Below are 13,809 nucleotides of genomic sequence, written 5' to 3'. Positions count from 1 at the left end.
TCTCTATCCCATCCACACCCTACTCCTTTCCCCTGCCGAGTGAGTCACGCCTACCCCGAAAGGGAAATGGCTTAATGGTGTAATAATAATAATAATAATAACCAAAGGAGAAAAGAGGAACATCATTGACGATTGTATGTTTTCAGTACGAGTTGTAGGCGAGCAAGCACGAGCCACAAGCGACTGTGCAAGCTGATGACAAGAATATGAGGGAAAAGACGAAAACTCGTCTTCGGCTCGCACTGAAAACATACACTCTTCAATAAAGTCTCTCTGCTTGTGGTGTGGAGCCGGCTTTCAGAGCCACTTCTCAAGTTCATGAGGATGTAATGGCCATGTATATCTATTTCGCCAACAAAATTTTACGTCGTAGATATATGATGGTCATTACTATCAGCTCATAGTTATGTAAGCCATTACATGCCTGTGAGCTAAAAAGAGGAAATTCAGGTTCACCCCACAGGCCTGAGAAACGGCCGTATTCGTGCTTGTGTTACTTAAAATATTATTGTTAATATTAAAATTCCAGAAACCGTAATGATTTTGATTATCGTCATTTTCTCTCTTATTTTCTGCCTCTTAGATACGAGAGAGAGGAGTATCGATGTTCTTTGTGCTCATATGCTTGTACGATTGAGAAGGCTTTCCAGAGACACTTAAGGGCACACGCGAAAGGATCAGCACCGGAAACGAGGGTGAGCTGTGCTGTCTGTGGAGCTGACAGATCCTCGGAAGTTGACCTAAGCAAACACATGAGAAGGCATCGTGATGATAGATACTTCTGCTGTGACATTTGCATCTTCCGCACGGTTCAGCTAAAAAAGGTCTTTGAAAAAACTAAAACTATTAGTAAATCTAATGCTAGGGCCTTAAATATAAAAAAATGTATAACTGCACACTTTTCTTGACACCCTCCTACTGAAAATTCCTATATAGGTTCCTATATAGAATTCTACATAGGATGCTATATGTTTCACCTATAGGTGCCACCTATAGGAAAGGACATAGGATCCTATATAAGTGCCTGTATAGGACACGCCCTAATAAGGTACCTAATAGTGCCTAACTGATGGTACCTAACTAATGATACCTCATAGTACCTAATGGTACGTATGTCTTTAGGTGCTCCTGGAGGACCAAAAAATTTGCTGCGCAGCCGTAAGTGCTATAAAATAGTACTGCGCATCTGGATATGGTCCGGTGCAGAAACATATACAGGATCCTATATAGGATCCTTTACAGGAACCTATATAGGATCCTTTATAGGATCCTATGTCATTTCCTATAGGTGGCACCTATATGAAAAACACATAGGTTTCTATATAGAAACCTATATAGGAACCTATATAAGAATTTTCAGCAGGGCCCTTCCTCCCAACCCCGAAAACAAGACATAATCTTAAATAATGTTATACGTATAGAGGTAATATCTAAGAAATTATTATAATAAATTTCAGAGTAAATATGAAGTAAATAGGTTTTTTACAATAATCTCCAAGTGCACTAGGTGTAAAAAATACATCTCCCTCGAGGAAGCTGAATTCTAAGTGAACCTTGGAGGCATGCAACCAAATTTTTTCATGAAAAGTCACTTTAAAATAACCTCCGAGTGCACCAGGTGTAAACAATACACCTTCCTCGGGGAGTTGAGTTCTAAATGAACCTTGGAGGCAACCAACCAATTTGCATTGTACAATGACGAGTCATGAAAAAATTGGTTGGTTGCCTCCAAGGTTAATTTAGAACTCAACTGCCTCAAGGGAGATGTATTTTTTACACCAGGTGCACTTGGAGGCTATTGTATAATGACGAGTCATGAATAAATTTGGTTGGTTGCCTTCAAGGTTAATTTAGAACTCCACTGCCTCGAGAAAGATGTATTTTTTACAGCTGGTGTACTTGGAGGTTAATGTCTAATGACGAGTTATGTAAAAAATTGGTTGGTTCCCTTTAAGGTTCATTTAGAACTCAACTTTCTCGAGGAAGAAATATTTTTTGCACCTGGTGCAAACTAAATTTGTTGGGGCGATGGTCGTCACTTACCGGAGTCGACCTGGGGTAGCGTTACTGATAGAAAAATTGTATAGGAACTTACAGAGTCCATTTCCAAGCGGAATTTCCGTACAATTTCCAGCTGGAATTTCAGTAGAATTTCCGTGGAGCACTTTCCGAGGAATCTTTTCACGTGGGTCACCCCAGTCTGGCAAGTATGTAATTCTGCAGAAGTGTGGCTTACATTCCAGCACAGTTTCAACCCGATCAAAAAAAAAAAATTTAGGTGGGAAAACTTTACCTATTGTGCCCCATATATTTCTAAATATGCATAATAAAATAAAAAATGATTAACAAAAGTCACTAATTTTAATAAGACGCAATTTTTATATTGTGTACAATTTTGCATTATTATTTGCAATTTTCAAGCAAAATTGAAAAATACAGTTGCGAAAAGAGTGTACCTTTAATTATTTTGAAACTCCCTGTACCGATGTATTATACGATTAATTTCTCCTTTTACGTGGATCAGTTTAACTCACGACGAACAAAAAAATCAAAATCAAGAAAAATCACTAGACGTGTGTCATTATGTGGATTTAGAACTGCACACTTTAAAAATAGAACGGCAAGTGTGTCGAGTTGTACACAGATTTCAGCCCTGCGTAATCCCATTTTTAATTCAACGAATATTAAGACCCTTTCTGATAGAAATGTTTTATTGTCAAAATCGGTCACAGTTTCTACCTGAAAATTTAAATCTGTAATTATTTTTTGCAGTTAATTCAACATCGTCGGATGCATACCGGAGAGAAACCTCACTTGTGTCCACATTGTGCTTACAGAAGTGCAAGACGTGATAATTTGCGAAGTCACGTGCGAAGGGTGCATAAAAAGGAAAATCTCTATTGCGATACGTTTAGTCCCAGAGGGATGTTGATTGCTCCAACGATCAGGGAAGTTACAGCAGCAGTTGAGATTCCTGTCTCATCGCCTTCCTCGCCATCTTCCAATCCGGAAACGGCAAACTAGCGAAAATCTAATACCAGGTGATCGTCCTCGCCGAAGGAGGATTTCCGTCCGACGACTCCGTCGGAAAACAGTTTTACACGTCCTAAATTTCGTCAATAAGCGACCTAGGTGTTCCGTAGAACGGGAAGAACTTATCATTTCAAATATCTTATTTTCTCAGTTGTTTGTGATTATCTCGAGAGCTGTTAGGACTATCGGAAAATTTTTGCGGATGTTGGATTTAGCGTTAAGAAACGCATTGAAATCATGTCTCATATGTTTAAAAAATATCTGCTTATTTTATACAATTATTTCAAAAATTAACAAAAAAATTAGGATGAAAGTATATTTTCAAGAAGAACCGGTGAAAAACGAATGGAGGCCAGATTCAAATTTAGCGCAAAAAATGACTTCGGAAATTATGCATTTTATTCAACAGATGCATATGTGACAGGTTATTAATCAATTTTATTGCGGAATTGGGCACTTGGCAATTTCTATATTGAAAAGAAGATACTTTTAAACCATTCGAGAAATAATTTTAAATCTAAATCTCATAATCTCAAGTTTAAAAGAATTTAGGTGATCCCAGCTTCGTGAAAAAGCTTAAAAAATTAAAAATGTTTTATTTCATTTTTCACTGAATTTATTGTACTCACATAATTGTTTTTCGCTTATCGTATTTTTCAGAAATTCTCCTATTTTTTAAATTTAATCTCAATGGTGTTCTTCCCACAGATAGCATAACATTTAATCAGTTTATATGGTATGCATGCACATGTCGATAATTTATTATAAATCTTTGATTCTAACGAGATCTTATATTATATATTATTATCATTAAGGCAGTTGATTACGAATCAAGAACTGACCGATTAATCACGTCTCGTCGTGCTAGAATCGTAGACTGGATTAAAGAGGAAGACTGAAACGAAGAGAGAAACTCTTAAACATGACTTTTCCAACTCTTCGAGGCTTTTATGATTAGTAATAACGTTGGTTACGAAGACTACGATTCTGCCAGAGCACCCGGCTGCGAGAAAGAATAACAATTTATCGCAATGTCCGTCCAAGTTTTTGCGATTTTACATTCGCAATACGACGATTAGCGATAAGAATTATATACTTGAAGCATATTTGATATTGTTTCTGATTTTTTCTCAAAATTCATGTAGACTCTCTGATTTTGAATCTCGTTGGTGCTACCATTTGAAGACTGAATAGGGGATAAATAAAAAAGGAAAGATGATAATGGATTCCGAAAATTGGCTCTATCGATGTGAACTAATAAATAATAAATCCTCTCATTTCACGGGTTCTCTGGCATGTGAAAAGGAACAGTGCTATTTTGCAAAATCATTTTCGCTCGAATATCCTCTTTAACAAATTATAATTCCGATTTGAACTATTTCTTAATTATTGAATAACGTTATTATTCTTATTAAGATGATTAGAGTTCTTATGATTATTCTTCCAAAAATTTATTCAACCCTTAGTATAATCAATATGATACATTTGCCAACTACTGTCTCTATATTAGAATGTTTGTAGATTTAAAAAAATCACGATCCATTCTGCACCGCTGTTTTTTCTCTCAGGACCCTTAATGTTCCCTGAAATGGTCGTATTGTCGACGACAAGTACGAGAAAAAGAAAGATACAAGTAATTATAAAAAAATAAATGTGTGTCAATTTTTAATGTATCATAAAACTTCATTCTAGTCGAATATCGTGATGAGGAGCCACTTTCAGCAGAAACTGGGTGTCCATATACATTTATATAATACTATAATATTATTATGGTTACGTTATCGACATACCTCACAGTGAAAAATATGGGAAAAAATTCGAGCCACGTGACGATTTTAATCAAATCATTAAAAAAAAATTTCTATTCATCTCTAAAAATGTTATATTCAATATTTCCAGTGAGAAAATTATTATAACTACCTGTATATATTTTTTAATTAACCATGAAACGACTTGCCTCAACATCAGTGGAAATTGTTCGAAAATAACGCAGGACTATACAATATTTTCGGGAGTCTGCATAGAGTTGACTAGGTGTACTTTTTTTTGGGGTGGCTGAATACGAATCCATCTTTAGAATCACTGGAAATATTAAATTTAACATTTTTAAAGAAGAATAAAAAAATCATTGTTATTATTTGATTAAAATCGTCACGTGACTCGAATTATCACCCATATTTATCACTGTGTACCGCCGTTTTATGGACGACTTTACGTTTCGAAACAATCGATCTGATTGTGAAAATTGGCTTTACATTCTGTTAAGATTTAATTAATTATTTTAGTTTCATGAATTCAAAAATCAGAAAGGGGGATCCAATTGTAAATACACCTTATACCAATTTTATCTTTTGAAAATTTTTCAATGAGATTATCCTCGATTTTGTCTATACTTAGCAAAATAATTAAGAAATCAGATTACGGGTTTCGAAATGTGGATTTTGGTCCGTTCAAGTGTATACGTCGGATTTTTCCGATACCTACGAATCGATTTTTCGTGGGATTGCCTAAGTATTTAACTATATGTGTACATCTGTAAAGCGATAATGAATAGCGATACTTCGGGTGCGATAATTTCTTGCTTTTGATATATATTGTATTCGAAATGATATTTTATATTTGTACGCTATTTTATTGCATTGCAGCTCAGCGCGCAATTTTATACGCATGATTTTACATGGCGGACAACGCCAATTATTGTTAACGATGGCCGCCGATGAAAAGAGGCGAAAAACTTTATTGTATAATGCCAATCGCATAAAAAAGCATTGTCGGATCCAAAGCTTTGCAGTATTTTGTGATGTGATATTCTTATTTAGTGTGATATTCTTAATCATTGGCTCCAATGGTTAGTTGATTATAAACAGTTTCTTTCTTTTAGTAACGAATATTAAATTAATGGGCTGAATTTAGGCAACGAAATTAGGTGGACATAAAGAGGAATTTAAAAAAATTAGAATTTGCCGGCATGCGGTTTCGTTGTCTCTGTATAACTATCTCATATTCTATACAATTGTATATTAATTCGGGACTTATTATATTAACATAATTATTATTATATTATAAATGTTGTGCCACAATTTAACGAAACATTACGTGCCAAACAAAGACATAAGATTTTTTGAAGGATTTTTTCCTTCTTAAAAAATCAGTCGAGGATCGTGCACTTGGTGAAAAAAACTCTTTGAAGTTTATTACAACAAATATTAACTATTCGAGATTTTAGTATATTTAGTTTCTGTTAAAGTGGTTTGAGAATCATTTTAAAAATTGAGAGCATTTTTCACCAAGAAGCTGGACAGAAGCTAGTTGTTACAATCTTTTAACTGTTGAAATTTTGCTGTAGCTCGTAAGTGTCCTGACTTATACCTTACATAAACTACATGATAATATATTCTATATTAATGTTTCTTAGATTTAACGTTTTGAGAGATCTTTTAAATGAAATCATGTTCAAAATGTCTAGGTATAGAAGTTTATTTAATTGCTTTAAGATACTTACACAAATATTTTTGAAAATTTAAATTATAACGACTTAATTAATGTTGTGTGTTATTTTATTGCTTTTATATTTTTACAATGAGGAGTGTTGAAAAACAAGTGATAGGGAAGTTAATTTAGTTTTGAACGTGAAATTCAAGTAAAGGATCTTCGTGAAAGGAACACGTCTTAACATTAATACAATCTAAATGTGATAATATATTTGCTATTTAAATTACAATGTAATGACTATTACATATAATATATTATATAGATATATGTAATGACTATTACATTTATAACACTCTACACACAAACAAAAACAATTGAAAGGAAATCTGTGAATTTTTTAAAGCCTATAGATTTTTTACTCAAACTGAAAAAATGAGAGTCTTCAATCAAAACTTTTCCTGGTTTAACAAAAAATAACAATTTGCTAAAAAAAAACTCAAAAAGTTGTTTTGAGTCAATAACTTTTCATCTAGAAAAACGAAAGAAAACTAAATAAAGAAAAAAATTAAAATAAAATAATCAATTTCTATTAAAAATTTAGTTAGAGTTTAAGTGAAAACTTTAATTTCAAGATATAAATAATTAATGGAACCAAATCATATATTAATCATTTTTTAAAATAGATTGAAGGCTCTTTATATTGAGTTTGAGTTGATCCTTCTCTGAATCGTAATCTCAAGATGAAAAAGTGTGCGTTACTCAATTACTATAAAATGTTCGTATATGTATGCGTGGGTGTGCCAAATTATATTTTCCTGCTAAAGCTTCCTCCAATCCTCTTTGTTTCACATTTCTCTCGGTCCTTCTCTTTCCCTCTGAGCCCTTTTTAATTGCTCTCAGTGTGTATAGATTGCGAAAATACATGTCACTCATGCGAGACAAGACAATTGAAACAAACATTAATAATTGAATGATACCAAATTACTTACCAATTATAGTTTTAACAATTTAAAAAGTAATCTAGTTCAAGAAAGTATTTTTGTTTCAGTAGTATTAAGCATTTTTATTTTTTATTTTTAAAAATTTATTTTAGATTATAGTAAAAATCTCATCAGAAAAAAATTCTAAAAATATGAAACAAAGTACATGCTGCAAATGAACGAAGGTTTTGCCTAAACTGATACAGAGTTTTGAAATTTTCCAGTTGATTAGAAATTATTTTTTGATGAGTGAAAGGATAAAATGTACCATTATCTTCCGATTATTTCGGAATACTCAATTTTGAATGGGTATTAGTTTCCGAAAAAAATTACAACAAATCTGCTAAAATGGATGTATTTCTTTGATCCTTTTTGTGTAAAATTGTGACTTTCAGAGACAGAAGTAATAATTTGTTATTAGGTTAAGCACAAAAAAGTTGTAAGGTGTCACATCCGAAACTAAACAACGTATTCAGATAATTCTTCGAGCAAATTCCGAGGCAAATTGCACATTTTTGGCTTCTGAAAATAGTGTATGTTTTATAGATATGCCCAAATTTGTGCTTAAACTTTCAAAAATTATTTTCTTCTTCGAAAAATACAAATCCCATAAAAAAGCAATGTCGGATCCAAAACTTTACAATATTTTGTAATGTGATATTCCTATTTAATCATTGGATGAAATAGTTAGTTGATTATAAACCGTAACTTTCTTTTAGTAACTAATATTAAATTAATGGTCTGAATTTAGGCAACGAAATTAGGTCGACTTAAAAAGAAATTTAAAAAAATTAGAATTTACCGGCATGCGGTTGATGTGAGTGATTGATGTGATGAGCCCGGATGTGAGTGCAGTTGCTTGCATAATTGGAAAGCCCTTTGTTTTTAACATTTAAGCGCAACTTTTTGCTCATTGACACTACATACTCCATTTTTAGAAGCCAAAAATGTGCCATTTCCTTCATGAATTATCTCCGTTCGTTGTTTGGTTTCGAGGATGACATCTCACTACTCTTTTTTTATTAACTTAGTAACAAATAATTATTTCTGACTCTAAAGTTTACCATTTTGCACAGAAAGGATTAAAAGAAATTCATATATTTTCTCAGATTTTTAAAAATTTATTATCAGGAACCAACATCCACTCAAAGTTGAGTATTTTGAAGTTATCGTAAGATAATGGTACTGTTTAACCTTCATCAGGAAGTGACTGCTAATCGACTGAAAATTTAAAAACCCTGTATCAGTATGGGCAAAACTTTTCTCTACAACATGTACTTTGTCCCATATTGCTAGAACTTTTTTCTGCTGAGATTTACACTCTAGCTGTACAAAAATTGAGGTATCTATATTTTCTGAACGGATAGCTTTTTATTTAAAAAATCAGTTTACTTGAATAAAAACGATATTCTGTAAAGTTATGTTAATTCTTTTAATTTTTTGTCACTCGTTAGTGATGTGATTACTGGAATTCAATAACAAAAATTGCGCACGATACGTAATGATCCTTAAGAATAAAAAAACTTGTCGCCATTGTGATTTAAGGTATAAATTCTCTGTGGTATTTTTTTCTGGAAATCAGGTGTAAACAGAAAGTATTACAATAAATTGCTCCGCAAAAAAAAGAAATGCGTTATTATTAAAAATTATAATTAACCAAACTAAAGCAGTTCACTTAATTAATAAAATTTATATTAAATGTATATTGAGATGTATTTTACAATACATTCTTAGGAATTGATGTATGTAAGTTTTCATATAATTTTATTTCTGTTGATACCTGATGAAAGAATCCACGTGAGAGGGTCTACCGATTTGTATAGCCTAAGTCACTGTTTGACTTTGGTACAATTAGTTCATAAAATAATAAAGATTTCAATAAAATGCGCGTTATACTTTAGTTCCTATCTTAAACCTAACAAAAATGAAGTCAAAAACAAGCAGAAGGATAATTTGCTCAAAAATCCAAGAAATCGTCCAATGATTTAGTGTTCTGCTGTTAAAACAAAAATATACGAAATAGTAAGATATAATAGATATAAATAAATTTAATTACAAATTAATTGAAGAAGTGAATTACTTCTGTTTGCAATTAAGAACTGCCAAGAAAAATATAAATTAGGTGCTTTGAATACAGACTTCGTACTTCAACTGATGCCCTCGCAAATGCATGGGTGTGTCAAATTATTTTCTCCTACTAATAAAGGTTCCTCTAATCATCAGCTGTTACACATTTCTCTCTGCCCATGCGTGACAAGAAAATTGAAGCCGAAATTAGCACTAAAATATCAATTTACATTTAATTCATATATTCACATATATCATTGCAAAAATAATCTTTTAGAAGTTATAGTTTCAACAATTGATCTATATAAGTATCAAATCTTTTTTCTTCAATCAAGGACAGTTCAAAAATTACGCCCCGCTGTTAGGAAGGGAGTGACATATTTTTTTAACGATTTGTACCTTAGTGTGCGTTATATAAGCGTTAATCACCATTTTTTTAAATGTTTAAAAAAATTAAATTAGTGATTTCAATTCACAAGTAAAACATTTAAATTCAGACTTCACAGTTCCCCTGTTCCCCTTTTTACGATTTTCAAACAGAATTTTTCTTTTTCCCTCTGTTTTCAAGAACCCTTCACCTTCTTTCCTTTTTTTCGAGTATATGGGAACTGAATTAATAGAACCCAATAAAAAAATTCAATTACACCAAAATCTCGCTTTCAATCAAGTGTTCGGGGTTGCCTTCAAATAACCTTGGACTGATTTCGGGGGATGAAAACATAAACAGTGAGGACCGCCCAACTCGTTTCGGGTGCTAACCTGGAAAATGGCACCCGCTCCCAGCGAAATCGCGGTAAAATTTCAGCCACAACCACGTCTCACGACCGTAAGATAGGTGGTTAAATATATATATTTTAAGTTTAATGTGTTTTTGGAGATTCTATTTTGATAGATTCCAAATCATAAAGTACCATCAATTATTACATATATTTTCCTGTAACCGTTGCAGATATTCATATCAATTTTTCAATAATCTTGGCAATTTATGAAATATAACCAATGCCGCGGTGGTTGCGGACTGAGAGTAGAGCGTTTTGGGGTCGGGAGTGGGTGTTCAATCAAGTGTGAAACACCAGCAGGGTATCGACAAAGGGACAGCGCGCCTTTATTTATATATGTATCAAAAATCACAGAAATACAGCACAATATGTCCTGTGATCAGTCACAGGGGTGTCTTTCCGCCACTCACGAGACGTTGGAAAGGGGTAAGAGTTTGACCAACATTATTTCTGTGATCAATCATGGGGGTGCCTTTCTGCCCCCACAAAACGTTGTGAATGGGTAGGGGTTTGACCAACATTATTTCTGTGACCATTCGCAGGGGTGTCTTCCCGCCCCAACGAGAAGTTGGAAAGGGGTAGGAGTTTGACCAACATTATGTCTGTGACCATTCGCAGGGGTGTCTTCCCGCCCCCAACGAGAAGTTGGAAAGGGGTAGGAGTTTGACCAACATTATTTCTGTGACCAGTCACAGGGGTGCCTTCCCGCCCCCCATGGCACCTGTAAAAGGGGTAGGGGTTTGAACAACATTCTTTCTGTGATCAGTCATGGGGGTGCCTTCCCGTTCCCCATAAGGCGTTGGAAAGGGGTAGGGGTTTGACCAATATTCTTTCTGTGATCAGTCATTGGGTTGCCTTCCCGCCCCCCACGAAGTGTTGGAAAGGAGTAGGGCGTTGACCAACATTTTTTGCTGTAAAAAATCATCATTTTCGTAATCAGCGAGTTAAAATACATGAGTATACGCAGTTTCAAATCAATCGAAGGTATGTATTATTCGGAATTGCACCCATAATCTAAAATATATTGGTTCAGTATCAACTAAAAATCCCAAAAATATTCTGCATCCGACCAAGTAGTTGAATTTTCAATCAAAAAGGATTAATTGTCGCCAAAAAATATTGAAGTTGATATATCAGCCTAAAAATATTGTTATTTAAAATGAAAAACAATCCAATTTAACCAAAGAAAATGAATTTTCAATAAAAAATGTAATAGTTGTTGATACATCAAACAAACAATATTTTTATTTGAAATCCAAAACATTTGAATTCCACTAAAAAAGACGAACTTCTAATCAAATAATCGAAACCTTAAGCAAAATAGATAAATTTTTAACGCAGCAGTTTCACTATTAATCGCAAAAAAGGTGAAAAAATTGTTATTTAACACACACGAAAATGCAATAAAGCAGTTCTACATCAGTTGTATTAAAAATCAAGAAGAATATTATATTTAAAAAATGAATTTATTAATTTTCAAAGAAAAAAAAAAGAATTTTCTACAATATAGTTCAATTTTTAATCAACAAGATGATTGTTAAACAAAGTAGTTTAAATTAGTTGAATTTTCAAGATCAATTTTCAACCAAAAATGGATTATTTAACTTCTCAGTTAAGAAAATTAACTTTTGACTACTCAAAATTTTTTAACGAAAAAGTTCATTTTCAACCGAATAATTTAATTTTATTATTTTAAACTAAAATTTGTCCGTATTGAAGAAGAAATCAAGCACTTAAATTTGCAGTTCAAAAAATGGAGTTATAATAACAAAAAATAATGAATTCTCAAAAAATTAGGTAAATTTTCAAGCCTAAAGATAGATCTTCAACTAATCAAATGACTTTTCAACAAAGTAGTTCAATCAAGTATTAAATATTTAAACTTTCAGTTAAAAAAATTAATTTTCAAACAAGAAAAAAAAATTTTCAACAAAGTAATAGAAATTTTAATCAAAAGATATGAATTTTGAACAAAAAATATAATAGGAGACTTTTCAGTTAAAAAGAATGAACTTTAAACGAAATGTACACCAAACTCTCGCTTTCGGTCACCCCGTTCTCCGCCTTCCTAGAATTGCTGACTCACGCAGTTTCTCAGGAGAGCAAGGCAGTCGCTTAATTTTTGGTTAAAAATTCAACGTTTTGAGTAGAAACTTTAACATTTTGGTTGTAAATGTATGCATTTTTTGTAAATTAATATTTTTTGGTATACAATTATTTTTCTTAAATGAAAATCTAAATACTGGATTTAACTACTTTGTTGAAAAGTCATTTGATCAGTTGAAGATCTATCTTTATGCTTGAAAATTTACCTAATTTTTTGAAAATTCATTTTTTTTTTTATATTAAATGACCATTTTTTGAACTAAAAATTTACGTGCTCGATTTCTTCTTGAATACGGATAGTTTTTAATTTACAATAATAAAATTAAATTATTATTATTATTAAATTATTATTATTGTTAAAAAAATTTAAGTAGTCAAAAGTTAAACTGTTTTGTTGCATTTTCGTGTGTGTTAAATAACAGTTTTTTCACTTGCAAATTCAACTATTTGTTTTTTTTTTGCTTAAAAATTTATAGTTTTTAGTTTAAAATTCAATTATTGTTCGAAAATCACATGTTTTGTTGAAAATTAAACTGTTTTGTAGAATATTCCTTCATTTGGCTTGAAATATTCTTCTTATTTGTTGAAAAATCTTCTTTTTGGGTTGAGAATTCTAGTATTTTGGTAGAAAATTCAACTCTTTTGTTGAAAATTAACTTTTTGTTTGAAAATTCCTTTTTTCGAGTAAAAATTCAACTATTTTGTAGAGAATTCGCTTATTTTACTTAAAAAATTAACCATTTGGTTAATATTTTCTCTGACTTGAATGAAAGCTCTTTTTTGGTTCAAAAATTCATCTCTTTTGGTATAAATTTGAACTTTTTTGCGATTAATAGTGAAACTGTTGCGTTAAAAATTTATCTATTTTGCTTAAGGTTTCGATTATTTGATTAGAAGTTCGTCTTTTTTAGTGGAATTCAAATGTTTTGGATTTCAAATAAAAATATTGTTTGTTTGATATATCAACAACTATTACATTTTTTATTGAAAATTCATTTTCTTTGGTTAAATTCGATAGTTTTTCATTTTAAATAACAATATTTTTGGGCTAATATATCAACTTCAATATTTTTTGGTGACAATTAATCATTTTTGATTGAAAATTCAACTACTTGGTCGGATGCAGAATATTTTTGGGAAACGCTGCATGACAGACACATGAGCAGAGAGAGAGAGAGAGAGAGAGAGAGAGAGAGGTGGAAAAGTTTTCAAAATAGCGTGACGTAGTTTTGGAACGATCCTTTAGTTTTAGTATGCGATACAAATATATATATTTTTCAATTTTAAGAAAATATAACACTTTTTTTAAGTTTCAATTTGCTTGTTATTTTTACTTGGAAATTAGAGTTCGAATGATTCATGTGAGTTTGCTATTATAAACTAGAACTCCTCGAACACGCATATAACGTGAC

The 13,809-nt window shown here is 32.0% G+C and overlaps 1 protein-coding gene across 1 annotated transcript in view; it reads left to right on the top strand.

Annotated features, from left to right (window-relative positions):
* LOC117175848 (RE1-silencing transcription factor B-like) overlaps nucleotides 1–6,951 on the top strand; it is a 53,142-nt gene extending 46,191 nt beyond the window's left edge. The window contains exons 5-6 of the mRNA XM_033365634.1: nucleotides 584–824; nucleotides 2,773–6,951. Of these exons, the coding sequence (XP_033221525.1) occupies nucleotides 584–824; nucleotides 2,773–3,024 (493 nt within the window). The 3' untranslated portion in view covers nucleotides 3,025–6,951. The remainder of the gene's footprint in view (nucleotides 1–583; nucleotides 825–2,772) is intronic.
* Nucleotides 6,952–13,809: the final 6,858 nt, after the last annotated feature.

This window comes from Belonocnema kinseyi, chromosome 7 (assembly GCF_010883055.1).
Source record: "Belonocnema kinseyi isolate 2016_QV_RU_SX_M_011 chromosome 7, B_treatae_v1, whole genome shotgun sequence".
NCBI classification, from domain to species: domain Eukaryota; kingdom Metazoa; phylum Arthropoda; class Insecta; order Hymenoptera; family Cynipidae; genus Belonocnema; species Belonocnema kinseyi.
This window is presented reverse-complemented; position numbering and strand designations above follow the sequence as displayed.